This window comes from Eublepharis macularius, chromosome 9 (genome assembly GCF_028583425.1).
Source record: "Eublepharis macularius isolate TG4126 chromosome 9, MPM_Emac_v1.0, whole genome shotgun sequence".
Classification (NCBI taxonomy): Eukaryota; Metazoa; Chordata; class Lepidosauria; order Squamata; family Eublepharidae; genus Eublepharis; species Eublepharis macularius.
The window spans coordinates 9409160-9430943 of NC_072798.1; the positions used below are offsets into that span (position 1 = coordinate 9409160).

The window sequence follows — 21784 nt, forward strand, 5'->3', positions numbered from 1 at the left end:
CAACGTAAGGCAAAGATCGTTATCGGACTTTTAAAATGAAAACGGAGAAAAAAGACCAAAAATTAAAGTACTATAAAGGCTTAATTAAAGAGAGGAAACAATAAGGAACAATTACTGAGTAAGAAATCTCCAGTTCGGCAAGTTTTTAAGGACACTTCTCACTAGTCTTTACAGTCTCCTGCTGGGGCTGCTGTTGTCAGACTGTGGCATTCCAGTTAGCTAGCTACTGCTCTATCCCTTCCGCAAGATGACCAAGTCTCTTGATTTGAAAAAGGTTTATTAGAAAACAGCATACAGGCCCTGGGTCCACATTCCAGAACTTTGACAGTTCTGGCCGACCATAGGCTTTGCTAGGAATGAGGTACCTGAGGAAAGCAATTACATTTCAATCCTTGGGTTCCCATCCTCCCCCCTCAGAGTTCCCAGGGCTGAGCTTGCGGAGACGAGGAAGCGGGAACATCAAGGTCAGCGCTGCAGACATAAGATAACTTGCATTCTCTCCCACGGAAGGAGCTGTCCGGCAATGCTAGGAAGGAAGGAGAGGCTAGCAACTAATACATTAACATGGCGTAACTGTCGTTCAGTACTCAAAACATGAAAAGGAATAAACTAGATGGCTATACAGTTTAACGTAGCAAATTCTAGACATAATGTATAGGAAAGACACCACATTGTTCAGGTGAAGAACTCTGCCAATGAGATCCTGACAGCTGTCACCCTAAAATGATTATGACTTGACGGCGTATATACACACACAAATGCAATGGAACTTACTCCTAGCTAATGCTACATAGGATTACAGTTTCTAAACTCAGAATTGGAATTGGTATTTTAATTTTATGTATGATGCTTAGTTTACGTAAGGTCTGAATAATAATAACGATGATAATGATGATAAAGTGCAAGTCAGTGAAGGACCAACAATTCCAGCCCAAAGCATCTGGTGGTCTGTAGAAAATTGAGATGATAATAATTTAGGATGAATATGCATATTAAAGCATATTAAGACAATAAATAAAAATCCATCTTAAAATACAATTGATAAGAATGATCACTATTCATTAGTACCAATGTATATTAAAAAATAATCTAAGGCACATTAAATGAATAAAAAGATAAGCATAATTGGTAAAGATGATTAATACTGCATATTAAAATCATAATATATTACTGGTAACATGAATAGCAAGCAATGAGGAATATGAAAACGAAGCAAGAATGAAAAACAATGCATATTAAAAGGATATCAATAGCAATTAATCATAAGTGTTAAGACTGTTCCCTAAAGATTACAATGATCGCAATGCATAATAAAACAGCAAACGACACAAGATAAGAATGATGAACAACAAAAAATATTGTTAATAGCAATCAATAATTAAGGCTGTCAGTTCTGGTCTTGGAAATGCCTAGAAATTTACGGGCGGGGCCTGTGTAGGAAGACAGAATTTGGGGAGGGATTTCATCTCGAATCTGTAGTATATCATAGAGTCAGGCCACCAATTTTCTCTAGGGGAGGAGAGTGCCCTCAAGTCATAGCCGACTGATAGCAACCCCAGGTGGGGTTTTCATGGCAAGAGACTACCAGAAGGGGTTGGCCATTGGCCTACCTCTGCAACCCTGGTCTTCGCTGGAGGTCTCCCATCCAATTATTAACCAAGGCAGATCCTGCTTAGTTTCTGAGATCTCACAAGATCAGGCTCACCTGGGCTATCCAAGTCAGGGTTGTTCTAGGGGAACCAGTGGATAGAATTCCAGGAGAACTCCAGGCCACACCTGGAGGCTGGCAATTAAGGTTGCCAGCTCTGGGTTGGGGTGAAGCTATGGGAAGGGTGGAATTGGGGAGGGACCTCAGCTGGGATATAATACCCCCCTCCAAAGCACCCATTTTCTCCCGGTGAACTGAGCAATGTGGTCTGGAAATCAGTTGTAATTCCGGATTTCCACGTCCCACCTACAGGTTACATCAAGATGGGTAGCGGTGTTTGTAGCAGTAGAAAAGATCAAGAGACCAGTAGCACCTATAAGATTAAGAAAAGTTGTGGCAGGGTATGAGCTTTCCTGAGTCACACCTCATTTATTCAGATCTGAAAACAAGAGCTGTGACTCACCAACGCTCATACCGTACCACAAACTGTTAGTCTTATAGGTGCTACTGGCTTTTTGTCTTTTCTACCACCCAGAGGTTGGCACTGACAACACTAAAAAAACAATACTATAGTGCAATACAAAGCAGAGCAATCTAAGCCCATTTCTATGCTCTTGGAGTGGAATGACTCATTTTTGGTTTGCATTGAAAATGACGTACATAAATAAAAATAGGAAGATAAAAATAAAACAAAGGAGGACCACGAGACAATGCCTCTTGAACCCAAAAAAATGCTAATGTGGCCGGCTGATGCGCCATAAAGAACCGCGCGATGGCTGCGAAGGGGGAAGCACGAGCGTGCAAAAAATAAAAGTCCCAGCCCAGCCTCGGAAAAGGCCACGCGCCGCTTCGCACCCTGCCGCCTGGGTAGCCGATGCCGGAGCAATCGATGGGCGGGGCCGCGGCCTGCCGGCGCCGCCCTCCTATCGAGGCGCTCTGGGCTCGGCTGGCGCGGGCTGCGGGGCTGCCCGGGCGACCCCAAGATGGCGGCGCTGGCCGAGGCTGAGGCGGCCGAGGAGGCTCCGGCGTGAGCGGCCTTCCCTCCTTCCCCGCGCTCCCGGGCCATGGCGGCCGGCTAGGCCCCGCCGGGCGAGGCGAGGATGTGCGAGAGCTACTCGCGCTGGCTGCTGCGCGTGTCGGTGGCCCAGGTGTGCCAGGCGCTGGGCTGGGACTCGGTGCAGCTCTCCGCCTGCGACCTCCTTACCGACGTCCTCCAGCGCTACCTCCACGTCTTGGGCCGCGGCTGCCAGCGCTACTGCGAGCTCTGTAAGTAGCAGGGGGAGAGGAGCGCCGCGGCGTTGCCACGGGGACGGGAGGGGAGCCGCTCGGTTGGCCTGAGGAGGGGTGTCATGGCAACGGGGGAGATGGGCAGGAAGGCCTCGGTGGTGGTTGCCAGGAGGAGGGTGGTCAACTCCACATGCAGGGCTGGAGTACCTGGATATCCCTCTCCAGTGTTGTTATATAGTGATTTTTAACCAACAAAAGGGAACGACTTCCCAATATACTCCAAACCAAACGAGCACGCAGGCTCAAGGAAGTCACAGCAACATGCAATTTATGCAGTGCAAATTAAATAGCTATATCATACAGTCCCATACAAATTAAATAGCTATATCATACAGTCCCATACAGTTGAGACTGTATGATATAGCTATTTAATTTGCACTGCATAGATTGCATGTTGATATAGTGATTTTTATACTGACTGGTTAGTTTTAGGTGGGGAGACGTGTTGATCTGTAGTAGAAGGGCAAGATTCAGACCAGAACCAACGGGTTGAAATTAAATCAAAGGAGTTTTCTGCTAACCATTAGGAAGAATTTCCTGACTTTTGGAGCTGTCCCTCAGTGGAACAGGCTTCCTCTGGAGATGGTGGGCTTTCCTTCTTTGGAGGTTTTTAAGTAGAGGCTAGATGGCCATCTGACAGCAATGCTGATTCTGTGAACCTGGGCAGATGGTGAGAGGAAGGGCAGGAAGGGTTATGTCAGTGCTTAGTTCTCGTGGCCCCTTCTTACATGCCCAGGGTAAGGCCGATCGCCACGTTGGGGTCAGGTAGCAATTTTGCCCAGGCCAGTTTGGCTAGGGATCTTGATGGTGTTTTGCAATCTTCTGGGCATGGAGCAGGGGGTCACTGGGTGTTGGAGAGGGGAGGTAAATGTGAATTTCCTGCATTGTGTAGGGAGGTCTCTTCCAATTCTACTATTCTAAAATTCAGGTGCAGTAGCATCATAGAAAAGAGTCCAGTAGCACCTTTAAGACTAACCAACTTTACTGTAGCATAAGCTTTCAAGAATCACAGTTCTCTTAGTCAGATGCGTGGAGGGTAAGAAGAAACTGGTCAGATATGTAGGTGGAGAGGGGAAGGGGGAGTAGATGCAGTCAGTAGCTTCTGCTAATGGGATAAGTTGGCTTCTGATAATGAAATCAGTTAGTTCTGATAATAAGATAACCATTCATAGTCTCTATTCAATCCCAGCCTGACTGAGTCAAATTTGCATATGAATTCCAATTCAGCAGCTGCCTGTTGGATTCTGTTTTTGAAAGGTTTCTGTTGAACTACAGTGACCTTTAAGTCCTTGATGGAATGTCCTGGTAGATTGAAGTGTTCTCCCACTGGTTTCTGGATGTTGCCATTTTTAATGTCAGATTTGTGTCCATTTATTCTTTTGCGCAGAGGTTGGCCGGTTTGTCCAATGTACAGAGCGGATGGACATAGTTGGCACATGAGAGCATATATCATGTTGGAGGATGAGCAGCTGTAAGAGCCAGAGATAGTGTAGTTGATGCCATTGGGTCCTGTAATTGTATTTCCTGGGTAGATATGAGGGCAGAGCTGGCATCTGGGTCTGTTGCAGGGTCTGGTACCTGTGCTGGTGACTCTGCTAGTCAATTCATGGTTGTAGATGAGGAGTCGTTTAAGGTTGGGGGGCTGTCTGTAGGCAAGGAGAGGTCTTCCACTCAGGGCTTGTGAAAGTGAGGCATCATTTTCCAGGATGGGTTGTAGGTCACTAATGACCTACAACCATAAAGATCAATTATATTTCCAGGGTTTGAGTTTTTGAGAGTCAGAGCTCTGATGGAGCTTGATTCTTGAAAGCTCTTACCTTGGAAATCTTCTTGGTCTTTAAGGTGCTACTTAGGGTTGCCAGGTCTTAACCTTCTGGCAAGAGGAGGGAAATCTGGCACTTAACTTGAGGATATTCTTGGACTCGAGAGGGAAGAGGCAGCCAGCCTCACTAGGGTTGCCAGCTCCAAGTTGGGAAATTCCTGGAGATTTGGAGGTGGAGTCTGAGGAGGGCTGAGTTTGAACCTCAGCATGGTGCAATGCCATAAAGGCCACCCTTTGAAGTAGCCAGTTTCTCCAGGGAAATTGATCTCTGTAGCCTGGAGATCAGTTGTACTTCTGGGAGATCACCAGTCACCACCTGGAGGTTGCCATCCCTACCTTCAAGACCAAGTAGCTTTCTAGGGTATGACAAAGGGAGCTTTGGCTCTCAGAAGCTCATACATACCCTGTAAAGGTAGTTGTTCTTGAAGGTAATACTGAGTAGAGGAACTCTATAAGCCCTCTTTTACATCATTTTAAGAGTCACTCTGATGAGCGGTTAGTCATATCTTTTATCTGGCGGGGACCCTTACGTTACCAATTGAGATAGTTTCAGGTGGTTAGATGTGTTGGCCTGCAGTTAGGGTTGCCAACTCCGGGTTGGGAAATTCTTGGCGATTCGGGGAGGGGAGTTTGGGGAGGGAAGGGGCCTCAGTGGAGTAGAATGCTATAGAATCTAGCTCCCAAGATACCTACTGTCTCCAGGAGAAACTGATCATTGTCACCTGGAGATTAGTGGGCTAGTTTAGTTGGGTAGTTGTGTTGGTCTGCAGTAGAACAGCAGGATTTGAGTCCAGTGGCACCTTAGAGACCAACAAAATTTTCAGTGTAAGCTTTCGAGAGCCAGACCTCCCTTCTTCACACAAATTCATGGGGTAGATATGTAGACCCTCCATTAACAGTGGCAATATACCAGGCATAAACAACAAAGGAAAAACTTTGATGCCTTGCTTATAAGAGATGTCCGAAGAAGGGAGCTCCTGTCCTCAAAATTTACACTCTAAACATTTTATTGGTTTCTAGAGTGCCCGTGGACTCGGATCCTGCTGGAGATTAGTTGTAATCTCTAGAGATCTCCAGCCACCACCTGGAGGTTGAGAACTCTGTCTGTAGTAGAAGACTGAAGATTAGGGTCCTGTAGCACCTTTGAGACCAACTAGATTTACAGGCTATGGTCCTTTGAGAATCAAAGCTCCCTATCTGACAAGGGAGCTTTGACTGTCGAAAGCTCATAGCTTGGAAAAATAGTTGATTACCAATCAGGTTGTTGGGTATCTTCCAGCTGCTAGGAGACTTCATGAGTTGATCGTGAATGACCTTCAGTAACTTTTTTCCTGCTCTTTTAAAACGTTTTTTGATTATCTATTACTGCCATTTCTTGATGTTGTGCTACTTAGTTATGTAACAGTTGGACTTTATTTATTTACTTACATTATTTATTGTCCGCCTTTCTCACTGAGACTCAAGGCGGATTACGCGGTTTGGGCCAATACAGTCAATTTCAAAGACATTTCAGTACACATGTAGTACAATATATGCATGCAAATTTGCAAACATTTAAAACTGGCAGAAATCTAATAAAGAGTTGAAGAATTGCTGAAACAGAGCATAAGCAATTCGAACAACATAGAACTACTCAGTAGGATCGTACTCATAGCAACAGATAGCACATAATAGTAAAGTCTGTAGTTCCTCTCTCTCTACTGATGCATCTGTCATGTATGCCTGCCTACATACCTGCCATTAATGTGTTTTGCATTTTGTGCTGATCATAACTGTTCGCTAACCTTGTGTTCTGTACACTGTGTTGATCATCTGAGAGTGTGTAAACTGCTAACATGAAATGTACTGAGCCAGTGGGGGTTGTCTGTTATCTGCTGAAGGTATTTACTTTCACTTCTACAGCAAGTGTCCTTGGATGCAAGCTGTGGGCAGCGAGCAATGTATCTTTTCTCAGAGACTGAGATGATTTCATCATGTACTACGTCTAGCCTAAACTAATCAGTTCCCATGTAACTCTTTGGGGTTTTCGCGCCAGAATGTTAACAGACCCAAAGGGTGGGAAGTTTCCCTATAATTAACACTACCCCTTTTTGAATAGTAACTTCTGCCAATGCATTCGTATAGATCACTTGGACTGTATAGATCTCTAATAAAAGTTACTTCAACCAGTGCACCTGAGTGCTTGCTGTGAGAGACTTGAGGCTCTACCTGCCAAGGACTGACAGCATCTCTCTGAGACCACTTCCTTACAGTACAGCCCCACCCCCATATGAGTAAAAAAACCCTCTTGAAAAATTCAGTTTTGCATCATTTGCAGAAAGCCAGGAAAGTGGGACCTTTCCTGCCCTCTTCGGGTAGGCTGTTCCATAAGATGGGGGCCATCACAGAGAATGCATGTGTACAGGTAGCAGTTGGTTTTGCCCATGTGCAAACTGGCACCTGCAGAAGGCTCTGCTCAGCTGTTGTGGAAGAACATAGGGAGAGAGGTTGGTCCTGTAGGTATTTCAGACCGTTATTGATTCTAACTAATGCTTAATAAAGGTTTTAGTTGCTTGTCAGTTCTGCTTGGGGAAATTCTTGGAGATTTTGGGTGTGGAGCTTAGGGAGAGTGGAGCATGAGGAGGGGAGGGGCCTCAGCAGGGTATAATGCCATAGAGTGCACCCTCCAAAGGAGCCATTTTCTCCAGGGGAACTGATGGCTATTGCCTGGAGATGAGTTGTAATTCTGAGAGATCTCCAGCCACCACCTGGAGTCTGGCAACTCTATGTCATGGTGACAGGGTAGGTGGTGGGAGAGGGGCAGGAGCAGCATGGGATGAGGATGGGGCAGTGAAAGGGAAGGAGGGGGAGAACCTAGAGGAGAAGAGGGTGATGAGGCAGCTGGGAGGGAGAGCTGTGAGGTTGACACAGCGATGGAGAGAAGGTAGATACGTTTTGATGTTCTAGGAGAGATAGGGTAGAGTGAAGGAAGTGGATTTTTTTTCACTCAGTGAAGTTATTTAATTGTAGGACTGAAACCCAGTGGCACCTTAGAGACCAACAAGCTTTTCAGGGTATGAGCTTTTGAGAGTCCAAGTGCCCTTCTTCAGATACCAGCTAGTGAAGGAATTCACTGCTGTTGACAGTCTGTAGCATGAATGGCTTTTTAAAAAGCGTTTGACTGGCTTCTAGTCATGGTGACTAAGGGAAACCTCCATACGAGGCTAATTCTGATTGCTCGTGTTAGGAGGCAGTGTTGGGGGGAGTCCTTGACTCTGTTCATTGTCTCTTCAGGGCTGCTGGTTGGTCACGATCAAAGAGGATGTTGCACTGGATGGCCCGGTGGTCTGATCCTTGGAATAGTGATGGGAAAGGGGAGAGCTGCGTGGTCATCATGGGGATCCTACCTACCTACCTACCTAAATTTATATTCTGCTCTTCCTGCAAGCAGGCTCAGAGAAAATCACAACAATATAATAAATACAATAATAAAACTTGGCAGCATGAAATATAAAATCACCAAACAATAATACAGTACTTTAAAACAGCCTAAACAAGCCCGTGGGGCAGGGTGGCCAGTTACAGATGGATACATCGTCGATGGGGGGGGGGACACATGCCCCCCCCCCATAGCAGGAGGCCAGTTTTACTGGTTCGCCCATCTCAGTCACCATGTGCTCGGCAGATCATCTCTGTCTTGCAGGCCCAGCAGAAAGATACCCAATCCGAATGAGCCCAGGTTGCCGCAAACAGATGAGACAGAGGGAAGGAGAGTGAAAGCTGTGGGGACAGATGGTGAAGGTGAAGTGTGCAGCTGTCATGGCAGTAAGATAGGTGGAAAACCACACAATTGTTGTGGTGACAAAGTAGGTGGGCCACAGAGACTTGGCGACAGGGTTGATAGGAAGGAAAGACATGAGGTTCTGATGGGGCACTGAATGGGCAGAAGAGTACGAGAAGAGGACACAGTTGTGAGGACACGGTACATGAGAAGATGAAAGTAGCCTTGCTGGATCAGATAAGTGGTCTATCTGGTCCAGCATCCTTTTTCCAACAGTGGCCAGACAGACGCCACAGGGGAGCCCACTGCCTGGCCAACTGGCAGCAGGTTTATCTGGGTAGATGGGGAAAATGAGGGTCATGGGAGTATGATGAGTATGGGGCAATGAAAGGGAGGGAGGAGAACCACTTTTGGGCTCTCATGATGATGGGATGGAGAAAGGCCACGATCACAAACAGGCATTAGGATCAACATGAGATAGAGTTAAAACTGGTAGCCAGAGGGAAGGGCTGAGCACCTCAAGTGGGATTTGTTGTATCTGTGAGGATAGTAGTAACAAGGGAGACTAGTGATGATACGGGGAATGTGTGTGCGGTGTTTCCCCAAAACTGCATTTACATAGTGATTTAGAGAGGTGGAAATGCTTTGCACACATGATCTCAGCAATCTTTACAACAGCCTTGTATGGTAGGAATGTGCTGGCATCCCCATATTGTGAATATGAAGCTGCGGTTCTGGCTTGTTCAAAGTCACTTAATAAGTTAGTACTGAGGCCCTATACCTACGAGTACACTGTTAATTATGCTCCTGAAGTAGCAAGGAATTTGGGGACAAAATGGATGGAGTTGATTATAGAGGGTAGAAGGCAAAAGAGGGTTGCTTAAAGATGGGTCAGGAAATTGGTATGGTTGTACACGGCTGGGTTTGGTAGTCAACCTTTTGTTTTCGACTATCCAGATGTAATGTCGAAGGCTTTCACGGCCGGAGAACGATGGCTGTTGTGGGTTTTCCGGGCTGTATTGCCGTGGTCTTGGCATTGTAGTTCCTGACGTTTCGCCAGCAGCTGTGGCTGGCATCTTCAGAGGTGTAGCACCAAAAGACAGAGATCTCTCAGTGTCTCTCAACGTCAGGAACTACAATGCCAAGACCACGGCAATACAGCCCGGAAAACCCACAACAGCTATCCAGATGTAAAATACAAACCCACCCAGTATTTTCTGTAGCAATAAGACCATTTTCAAACTGAACATTTACTATCTGTGTTAATAAAAGGAAAAAGATTTAAATTTGCTTATTTGTGTGTGTGTTGATGCACTGTAAACTACTGGTGTTTGGACGCTTCAATTGTAAGCATAGAAAGTTCTCCTGTAGGAAAGAAATGACAGGTTTTCAAATAAGGAGAATTCATCTCCTTCCTCCTACAACAAGCATAAGAAGTTCAAAAGCAGAATAGAGAGAAAACAAACAAAATGTAAATGCTTTGGAGTTCGTTATAACCAGTAATTGCTGTTGTTTGAAGGGCCAAAACAATACTTGGTTTCAACTCCAATCAGAAAGAATTCATTATAAGACTGTAGAGGAATTACAGTTTTTGCAAGGAGAAGTTGTTGCATCTTAAAGAATAAAACAGTTTTGGTGGCAAAAGTTCATAGACTAGAGCTTACTTTTTCAGATACAGTTTTGGAAGATAAGAAGAGGCAAAGCTCCAGTATAGAAGAGGATACCCTTTGCACGTAGAAAGATGTTGGTATGTCCAGGTGAAAGGATCTATCTCAGCTGATAAAGCTGGGATTGTTTTGTAGTTAAGATCCAGAGATGTAATGTCAGAGTAGACAGAGCAGGGCTAGATGGCCCAATGGTCTGACTTAGCGAAGGCAGTTTCATATGTTCAAGGCTGCAAATTCTGTGTACAATTACGTGGGAGTAAAGGTAAAGGTGCCTGCACTGGCGGGCCAGTCAGCTGGAGCATGGGGGGGCGTTAAAGCACTCTGGTGCAGGGAGCGCTTTAAAGTTTAAACTTTCCCTTACTCCAGCTGACTGGCGGGCCCGGTCCTGCGAACCAGTCTGCAAACCAGCACGGGCCCATTAAAAGTTCATGGTCTGTGGTCCGTGAAACGCAGTGGACCACGACGCAGCGGCCCGTGGGTTTTTCCTGGTCCGTGCCCACCTCTAGTTCTGAGTAAGTAGGTTATAGGATGAGACTGCACATCATTGATACTCCTCTGTGCACTGGGTTTGGAAACACTTTTTAGTCCGAAATCAACAGCAAATCTGGTTATAGAAGAACTCTCTGTTCTTACAGGCTAGATAGTAAAGAGAAGAAGAGAGAGCCAGTGGGAAATTCCCTTTTCCGTTAGTATAGGATCCAAGCTACAATTTGGTTTCTTTCACGTGCTGCGGGAAATGGAGAGATTTGAAAGAGGAAAGTAGGTTTGATAGCCATACACAACTACATTACGTAATGGTTGTTCTCATACACATTGTCTTGTGCAATCATTAGTTTTGAGGGTATAAGGGTATCTAAAATCTTTTAAAACCTTGTTCTGAAAAGTATCTAACTCATAAACATTTTTTCAAAAAAAAATTTCTATTTTTCCTGTGGAAACAAATTTCTGTTTTTCCTGTGGAAACAATTGGAAAAGCCTATGGACAGAGGGGTGAGGAAAAGACTAAAAATCCTGGGCGTTTTCCACTCCTAACCTTCTCATCCCTGTCTCAGCAAGCTGTGTTGGTGGAGACAAGGGGGAGCGAGAGGAGATTGCTCAGACCGTGGTGGTCAAAGGGAGAAGGCCCAAAGTTGTCTGTCTATGCTTACAAAATCAAGGGCATAATTGGCTTACTTGGCTTTGGGAATGATGGCATAGTTGAGTTTGCCTTGGGAATGTATGGGTGTGAGTCCTGATGTGACTATTTTCCTAGCTCTTTAAGGGTACATGTATTAATGTTGGAATGAGCGTTAGAATATGTATTCAGATTTCTTATTTTAAAGTCACAGTACAGCAGTACCTTTAAAATTCTTTAACATTCCTAGTCATCAGAACAAAGTGTTTGCATACCTCAGGTTGCTAAATGAGCACATTTCTGATGTGCAGGAAACCCCTACAGTGTTCCTCCTTTCTAGTGGCTTTTTAAATACCTGATCCTTATTAAAATTCCTTTTTGTTACAGATGGCCGGACAGATCCAATTTTGGAGGATGTAGGGGAAGCCTTCAAGCTTATGGGGGTCAACCTGCATGAACTGGAAGATTACATACTCAATATCGAGCCGGTCACTTTTGCGCATCAAATCCCCTCGTTCCCCGTCAGCAAGAATAATGTCTTGCAGTTCCCCCAGCCTGGAAGCAAAGATGCAGAAGAGAGGAAAGAGTATATTCCTGATTACATGCCACCCATTGTCTCTTCCCAAGAAGGTGAGAAATTACTCACTTCTCTGTTTTTATTTTTACCTATTTGTTTCCGAGCGTGGCTTGTGTGCATTTGCTTCAGGCAGCCCAGCCTCTGCTGCCTGCGATGGCAGTTCACCGTCGTTCAACAGGGTGCAAGAATAAAATTGGTCCCGAGGATATACTACTTCTGTACAGTTTCCCTGCAATTTGTGAGGGAGGAATTAAATGTTGTAATAATGCTTGAAGTGGGAATGGATATGGGGGGAAAGGGCACTTGGCTGTCCAAATCCACAAAGGGAGGGCTGTCCGTTTCTCCAGAGGAGTTAGCCATGTTAGTCTGTAGTTGCAAAATAGTACAGTCCAGTAGCACCTTTTAAGACTAACCAACTTTATTGCAGCATAAGCTTTCGAGAACCTCTTGCATCTGACGAAGAGAGCTGTGGTTCTCAAAAGCTTATTCTACAATAAAGTTGGTCAGTCTTAAAGGTGCTACTGGACTCTTTACTATCCACTTCTGTAATTTTACACTAGTGTAAATGGTCAAGGATTTAGCAAATTGGAAATCAATTTATTTTAAAGCAAGTGTATCCCACCTTTCCTGTTAAGAGCCCAAGGCAGCTAACATTGTTCATTTAAAAATCCACTGATCCAAGGAATACACCAAATAGACCTCTAATGCACACATCAAATAGACACAATGCCTTCACAAAAATGTTCTCCAGAAGGCCAGTGGTTATGTGCTCCTATAGGTCTCCCTGCCCTGACCTGGATAACCCAGGTGAGTCTGATCTTGTCAGATCTCAGAAGCTAAGCAGGGTCAGCCTTGGTTAGTAATTAGATGGGAGACCTCCAGCGAAGATCAGGGTTGCGGAGGCAGGCAATGGCAAACCACCTCTGCTAGTCTCTTGATATAAAAACCCCAGCAGGGATTGCCATAAGTCATTTATGGCTTGAGGGCACCCTCCATCTCCTAAGTCTCTTCAGGGAGCTTGTTCCATAGCAGTGGAACCGTGTAAAGCACAGGAGTGGATTGTGGCCAAGCATGCTTCGGTCAAGGAAGCCCCAGACAGCAGGTTTGGGTCTGAGGAGCCCATAGTTTGCTCACAGGCTTATCCAGGGGTATTTAGGCCTGAGGTCCAATTTCTGCTTAGCCCTTGATATTGTTGGATCTGGACAAACACCCGAGTCTTGGATTCAGTCACCCATCTGTAAAATGAGCTGCTGTCAGGCAGAGCAAAGGAAGGCTTGTAAGAAAGCTCCTTTGATAAAACGATTCAGTAGAACCCAACATTCAGCAAATCAGGTTGCCGATTGGACCAGTGAAGCTGACGTGTAAATGACCTGGTTGCCAAATGGTAAGAATCTTCTTTAGGTGATCTGGCTGGGAAGCTTTTTAAGATAAAGCAGAGTTTTGTGTTTGTTTTTTCATTCCCTTCAGAGAGCAGACATGCCGCAGATAATTATCATAGGTACACTTGGTTGCATCTAACCAGTTTCCTGTGAGAAAAATGGAGAATTCTCTGCCTTCCTCCTTCATTCAGTAGCCCCTTTTATCACCCCCGAAGGCTGCATTGCAGACCGGGGGATGTATGTGGAACAGGAGGTTTCAATAAGGAGGGTGTGCGTGGGGGGCTTGCCCTTCATTCTTTTTACACCTCTGGAAAAGCTGGTGGGATCCTGCCTGTCACAGCGATAATGTATTTTGTAAGCTAGTGACTTCTGTGGTTTATTTGCAAGGCTTCTTGCAAATATTTATTTGCAAAGGCTTCTTGCAAATAAACCATGCCTCAGGACCCACTAAGAGAGATGCATAGCAATATATCAATGAAGATAAATGGTGCAAAGAACTGGGGATGTACACAGTCCAAATGCCAATTTCAAATAATTGCTGGAGGGGAAGGAGAATTTTTAGGCTTTCACATTCGGTCCTCTGCTAATTAGGCATTTATAGATAATAACATAAACCCAAAAGAGTCCTGATGAATCTGTATCAAAGACCGTTCTGGTCAGGCATCGCATTTCTCAGTCCCCTGTGCCCCCGATGCGTATGGGACAGCTGGGGACAGCAGACTGAAGGTGGCTGTCTTAATGCCCTGCTCTGTTTTTGTAACAAGCCCTTACGTGCTGCAGAAAAAATGAAGCTTGCAGCTCTTAAGATTGTCAGTCTCATCAAATATTGCCGGTTGATTTCCCTGTTATTTGACTTTGGTTGAATAACAACAACATAACAACATTCGATTTATATACCGCCCTTCAGGACAACTTAACACCCACTCAGAGTAGTTTACAAAGTCTGTTGTTATTATTTCCATAACAATCACCTTGTGAGGTGGGTGGGGCTGAGAGAGCCCTGAGAACCTGTGACTGACCCAAGGTCACCCAGCTAGTTTAAAGTGGAGGAGTGGGGAATCAAACCAGTTTTCCAGATTAGAGTCCTGCCACTCTTAACCACTACACCAAACTGAATATTCATTACACCAAACTAAATATTGTCCAAATGATTTTTGTGACACCTTTAATGAAGAACAAATTTAATGTAACATAATGTAAAAGGTGTGTGTGTGTGTGAGAGAGAGAGAATTTTTTTATTTTTTTAATTTATTTTTTATTTTATTGTATTTGTATTCTGCCCTCCCCGCGAGCAGGCTCAGGGCGGATAACAGCATTAAGAACATTTAAAACATTCCATATAAAACATTTAAAAGCATCATACAAAAATATAAAAAAATAGCAGCACTTTTTTTCCTGATGGCGGCAATACAGTTAATAACAAATAATGCAACTGTGCAATTGAACATAGCAGCAGCTTAAGAACAGTGATGGGCAGCTCTCATAGGGTGGGGGGTAGATGTTGTATCCTCCTGCCAGTGGAGGCCCAGCCTCAGCCATAAGCCTGGCGGTACAACTCTGTCTTACAGGCCTGGCAGAAAGATAGTAGATCCTGCCGGGCCCTGGTCTCTGTAGACAGAGCGTTCCACCAGGTAGGAGCCAGGACTGAGAAAGCTCTGGCTCTAGTTGAGGCCAGGCAGGCCTCCTTGGAGCCAGGGACTGATAACGATTTCTTTCCTCCCTATCTGTGGGTCCTCTGGGGAATATATACGAGGAGAGATGGTCCCTCAGGTATGCTGGCCCCAGTCTGCACAGGGCCTTAATATACAGTCCACTCAGAGTGGATGTGGACCACTTCACTAGGGTGAATCTGAATGGCGTGTACACAAACAAGGAAAAAAATGTGCCATCAGGTTGCAACTAACTCACGGTGGTCCCATCTACATGGTGTTCTAGTTAAGAGACAAGCGGAGGTGGTTTGCCATTGCCTTCCTCTGCGTAGCAGCCCCAGTCTTCTGTGGTGGCCTCCTATTAAAGGAGGTATAATTATATTTTGTAGAAAAGGAGTTACTCCAAGTCTCTGTTAAGTCCAAGTCTAATAGTTCCAAATCCGCATATGAATTCCAACACTGCTGCTTCTGGAAAGAGTCTCCCCTTGTAATTTTTCTGCTGACATTTTCAATTTTTAAAGCTCTCACTGAATGCTCAGGGAAGTTGAAATGCTCCTTCATTGGTTTCTGTGTTTTTTCCATTTTGAATGTCTGACTTGTCTCTCTTTATTCTTGCAAAGAGATCGTGCAGTTCGGTCGGTGTAAACGGCAGAGCAGAATTGTTGGTATACGATAGGGGGTACTCCAGTGAATGGGAACTGCAATGGCGTCACTTGAGCGAGCAGGGCTGGTTTGTTTCAGGGGCTCGTCCTTTCCCCCTCCAGTATATATTCCATTTTTGCTGGTTGGTTGCTGCTCAAGAACAGGGGTGGGAGCTGCCTGAAAGCAAGGACTGGGTAGGGAAAGGAGTTGAAAATGGCCTTTGTAGAGGTTTATGGTACCATATGGTTTATGGTATGCCTGCATTTGGACTGTCGTATGCAGTTTTGGTCTTTGTATCTCAAACTGCATTTTGTAGTGCAGAAAACCAATTAAAACTTACCAAGGGCTGGAACACTTTCCCTATATGGAAATATAGATCCAGAGGAGTTAGTCGTGTTAGTCTGTAGTAGCAAAAATAGAACAGAGTCCAGTAGCACCTTAAAGACTAACCAACTTTACTGTAGCATAAGCTTTCGAGAATCACAGTTCTCTTCTTCAGATGCATGGAGGACAAGAAGAAACTGGTCAGATATATAGGTGGAGAGAGGAGAGGTGAGTAGATGCAATCAGTAGCTTCTGATAATGAAATCAGTTACTTCTGATACTGAGATAACCATTCATAGTCTCTATTCAATCCAAGCCTGACTGAAATTATCAGAAGTAACTGATGGGAGCTTTTAAATTTAATTTAGTAGTTTGGAGCTTTTTAATTTAGAGAAAAGATTATTTAAATGGGAACACGATAGAGATTTATCCAAGTATGCATATGGTGAAGAAAGTGGAGAGAAACAGAGAGTGTTTGTTTATTCCTTCTTCCAAAATCCTAGAACTCATGAGTACATATTGGCATTGATGGGCAGCAGATTTGAGACAAAAGTGATGCTGAACTAAATGGACTATTGGTCTGTTCCAGCAGAGCAGCTCTTACAGCCTCTTCTTAAACCTGAAGGAAGTGCAAATAATGCTGTAGTGAATGCAGATGTATAGTTTGTAAAATTGTGTAGGCTATGTTTAAATTTAGCAAAAGTTAGCCTTGGTAGTCCACCCTCATGTCAAGGCAATAGTGGGCATTAGGAAATAGTTTTCTTTTTGAGAAGACTACTGATCTGTTTTGTTCAGTCTGCTCCAGTAATAATTAGTAACTATATTGTCATGGGTTTGATTTTTGTTGTTATTGCTGTTATTGCTTGTGGAACATTTTTTATTCAACACACTCTTGTTTAATACGCATGGTGGCCAGCAGGTGTTGCTCTCCTGCTTTGCAAAACTTGGACCCGGCGCTCTTCTACACCCCTTGCTAGATTGAATGAGTGGAAGCTGCAGATTTAAAGAAGTTACCGTATTTGGGATAATTCTGCAATATTGACAAAGAGAGCTTTGACTCTCGAAAGCTTATTCACTAATTAATAGAGCAACTTCATATCTAGGGGTAGGTGGATTCCTAAATGGAGATATTCTGTATAACCTGGATTAGAAAGCTTGTTCAGTACCAAGTACCGCAGCAGAAATGGAGAATAAGCTAAACTGTTTATTTGGATGTGTGTTTTTAATATAATATGTATGCAGCAGTGGTTACCAATACACAGTCGGTGGGTACTTTTCATGTTGAGTGGACTGTTTGAGAGCACTTACTGTGGTCATAACACATCAGTGAAGCATCGTATGGGAGTGCAGATCCGGAGGGCCGATGTGGCATGAAAGTTTGTGTGTATAATTAGGATTCAGCGCTTAGCCCTGAAGCTCAGCTTTGTCATGTCAAGTTCTCTCAGCCTATCCTACCTAGAATTGTTGTGAGGATCAAATGAAGGAGAGGAGAACCATGTGCCCCAACATGAGTACTTTTGGGAAAGGGCAGGTTAAAAAATGACAAACTGATCGGTCAAAAATAGCACTTTTTGCTATTTTGTACTCACTGCAGCTTTTACAAAAAGAGAGACAAAACACTAGCCGACAGATACTCATCTGTCTGTTACTTACCGACCCTCCTCAAAACATTGGCTAAACTTCTAAATCGATTGAGATAAATAGGGGATGAATTTAATTAATTTATTTACTTTATCTACAGCCCGCCTTTTTTGCTGAGACTCAGTGGATTACACAGTATATAACAATGCAATCAGAGGGCATGATAGCATGAGATAGCTTGATAGGGAAAAGAAGAGGAAACCGAAATGAAAAAAATGAAGCCGTGGTGTGCTTTTGAACGCAACGTGTATGAGAATTATAGAGGCTCAGAGGAAATAGAGTAGGTTTTGGAAAGCAGAGGGGCTTGAAGGCCATGAGTGAAGCACCCGTGAAGAGGAGGCTCGTGTTGGAGGACAGCAAAAAGAAGATGGGCAGGATTTGAGCAGCACATCCTGTCTGTCTGTCTGTCTATGACATCATTTATAGTCCACTTTTCTCACTGAGACTCAAGGTGGATAACACAGTGTGAGATACAGTCAGTATCGGGGACATTTCCATAAACAATGCCATAGGGTAAATAGAAACAAGTTCACAAAGACATAGCATTAGTAGGAATCCAATACAACATAGTGGTGAGGTCTATGGTTCCTAACTCATTAGCGGATCATCTGAGATCACCTCCCTACAATACAGCCCTCCTATCTGAGTAAAAACTGTTTTGGTTACCTTAGATACCAACAAGATTTTCAGGGTATAAGCTTTTGATAGTCAGAGCTGTCTTCTTCAGATATCAAGAGGATGGTAGGAGTGGGGGGGCCCCATGAATAGAGTGTCCTCGTCAGATGTTGTCTGAGCTGCTGTGATGTCACAGAATGTTCTGGAGAAACGTCTCGCATGAGCCAGGTGTGGAAAGAGGCTGTAGATATTGCCTGCTTCTGCTGTATGTGAAACCGACAACATGATTGCATAAAAATACCTGCAATATGACTTCGCCTGTTGGAACAACAGGGACAGCCCGACTCTATTGCTTCAAATTCACTTAAATCTAACTCTCTTAATTTCAGTGCAGCAGAGATAGCTGTTGGTTTTCAAACATCAGGAATCTCAGAAGCAGAGCTCCTTTGGAGTGCTACGCTACTGCAGGCAAACAGCCGTGCTCTGCCAGTGGGAACTGTATAGCCGGTGATTTTGCACCCCCTTCCACTCAGCTCTCTCTCTCTCTCTCTCTCTCTCTCTCTCTCTCTCTCTCTCTCTCTCTCTCTCTCTCTCTCTCCCCCTCCTTTCTGGGTAGGAGGCCAGCCTGAAACAACTTATCCTGGCCTCCACCCATGCCTGATTGTTCAGTCCTGCACAAGTCCGTGTTAAGTTCCCTCTGGCATTCCACTTGTCGAGCGCAGACACTGATTGCTTTTGTACGAATGAACTTCCATACTTGCATCAGACTAGCAGGGAAGAAGCAAGAGGAGAAACGGACAAAATGAGAAAGGCAGCCAAGCTTGCGAAGCAGACAGAGGATGCTGTTGGGGGGAGGGGGGGGAGAGCCAGTCAGGAAAGACAAGTTTCAAAAGGAAAAGAATAGGCAGCTGGAACAAAGATGTAGAAAAATTAGCTTCTGTTCAGTAGCAGGCAAAAATATTTTCTCTGTAGAGGTAATTTTCAGAACATTTGTAACATTTGCCCCCAAGACATTCTTTTCAATGCAGTCACCAAGGAAAATACTGCAAGAATATTGATTAGGATGTGTTCTCCTTAAGCGTAAGTTAGGTGATGAGCTTACAGTGCTGTCCTAAGTAGAGTTACTCTTGTTTAAGCCCATTGAAATCAATGGGCTTAGACTGGAGTGACTTTGCTTAGGATGGCACCGTTAGAATAGGTAACCTTAAGATTTTGAAGAAAGGTCAGATTATTAATCTTGTTTTGAAATAGGACCATAGCAAAGTCGTCAGTGATAGATCTTGCCAAGGCTCTGGTCTTGAGACTGAAATGCGGTTATAGAAATTAGTAAATAAATCGCATTGGGTCAAAAGTTTGTCTCTGTGATAGATGGAGGGGTGTATTTTGGAGGGGTGGTGGTGGTTTTGTTTTGTTTTTGGATCTGCTTTCTAAGGCAATATTTTGTAAGTTTAAATGGAAATCACCTGATTAATGCTTTGGACTGTTTAGGAGAGAGTTCTGGGAGAGAGTTTAATTGTTTTTCAGTTCAGTTGCCTTTTGGAAAAACAAATTGTTCCATGGTAAATAATACTTCCAATTAAATCCTGAATTGTTTGCAGCCAAGGAGAAACAGCGCTGTCGAGATAGAAATTGCAATTTTGGCTTCATTGTCACGAGGGCAAGACAAGGAGAGCAACATTGAACCCCCAAATAAAAGGAGCCTGTGACTGTATATTTGGGGCTAACGATTTATATTTCTTAATGTGCTTATTTCAGGAAAACTTAAAAAAAACCAAAAACCCTTGGCTCGAGCTGTCGTGTCATTTTACTCTTTCTCTCTCCTCTTCTTGACAATGTTTTGCTTTATTCGGTGGCCACTTTGCTTCCTGCACTGTGTACAGCTTGAGGATCTGGTTTCATTGGGAGCATCAGGGGCTGTTCCACTCCAAAATGCATACGTTTCAAATTAGGCTAATAGGCCCCCTCCACAGGGACCTCCTTGTCCTGTGCAGAGCTCTTGTGGAGCTCCTGTTCACCCCAGAATTTCCAGCTAATTCTATGCAGGAGAACTCCTAGGTAGATTGTACCCATCGACTGGCGGAAGTATATTTTTGAGCTTAATATTTTCAAATCATGCTAAAGTATCTGTTGGCAGCTGCTAAACAAAGCAAAGAGAGAATCAGGCAATGGAAAAACGTAGCAAATGCAAAGCGCCATGGCCTTTTTTTGGTAGGAAAAGCTTGCAAGAACCACAGTTCTTCATCCCATTTGAACTTTAGTTTTCCGCTCATCAGTAATCCAAAGCCTGCGATTTGTGCTTCAGCAAAAGAGCCCTTCCAACATTTTACACAACCCCAAGCCCCCTTACAATCTGTTCGAGGCCAAAAACAACTGGGGTTGAAAATTCCTTAAATTCCATAAACACGGCAAGAAATTAATTAAACAAAGCAACATGAAAACCTGCAGCATGTTTTTCGTTTTTGGAATACGGAGATTTGATGTGTAGTTTAGAATTGGGGCGAGGGGACGGAATTCCCAGTTGATAAAACATTTCAGAGAGAGGGAATAAATGATACGGAGCCAAGGAAATAGAGTGTTACAATGAATGTGGGAGTGGCTTCTAACCTTAGAGAGCGGAAGGCCAGAGTACAATCGAGGAGAGAGCCATTCGCTTTGTGTTGGTAGTGGACACATACATGCTTTGCCACCCTTTTGCTCGCCAGGAGGCAATTGCTACTTGTCCTGGCAAGTAACCACATGCATGACAGCGCAAGTTTCCTTTTGACAGGTTATCCCCTGGTTTTGTTTTTTAATGCTCCAATGAGCAGCTGCCCTGCCTTCTCTCAGCAAAATCTATTTTAGTGGCACAAGAAAAACTTTGTTTATGCTTAATAGATTAGGAGCATAGACGTTGCTTTTTTAGGGATCACGTCTGTGAGACTGTTCAGTGACTCAGAGATAGAATGCAAAGGGCGCCAGCTCCCCAATATTTCGTTGTGTTGTTTGCGTCTGGCGTAGAGGTCTCTGTGGGAAGGAGGGATTCTTATCCAGAGATATAAGAGAATCTTGCATGCTGGTAGGATGGCCACATCTGATCTCCAGTTTGAGATAGGTTGCTTTATTTGATACCAGCCATGTGTAAACAGCAATGCATTTACTTTAATGGAAAGTATTTGGTATGAATAACAACTTTTGCTATTGAGATCACTATCCAGAGTAACTGTCACCCCAAGTAGTGGTTTACAATGTCATATATTTTTTTGTGGGATCTGGTTATGCGTATGAGGTTCTCATGGCAACGAGGATAGTTTTAGGTGGGTAGCTGTGTTGGTCTGCTGTAGAACTGCAGGATTTGCGTCCAGAGGCACCTTCAAGACCAACAAGATTTTCAGGGTCTAAGCTTTCAAGAGTCAGAGCACCCTTCTTCAGACACATCAGGGTATCTGAAGGAGGGAGCCCCGACTCTCAAAAGCTCACACTATGAAAATCTTGTTGGTCTCTGTTGCCTCTGGACTCAAATCCTGCTGCTCAAAACAATGAATATTTGCACCATTGGGAATGTGAGATGATGGCTAGTCCAGGGATAGTTACTGAATGCAATTTAGAAGTGTTTAAAAATCTTCATACTTTTTAAAATGTGAATTTTTGAGGTTCTGACAGTGAGCTCATTTAATTGCAAT

The 21784-nt window shown here is 44.1% G+C and overlaps 1 protein-coding gene across 2 annotated transcripts in view; it reads left to right on the forward strand.

The window, feature by feature from the left end:
- Positions 1–2613: 2613 nt before the first annotated feature.
- Positions 2614–21784, forward strand: part of TAF3 (TATA-box binding protein associated factor 3) — a 172041-nt gene continuing 152870 nt past the window's right edge. For both annotated transcript variants that reach the window (XM_054989150.1, XM_054989151.1), the window contains exons 1-2: positions 2614–2914; positions 11686–11928. In XM_054989150.1, the coding sequence (XP_054845125.1) occupies positions 2749–2914; positions 11686–11928 (409 nt within the window). In that variant the 5' untranslated portion in view covers positions 2614–2748. The remainder of the gene's footprint in view (positions 2915–11685; positions 11929–21784) is intronic.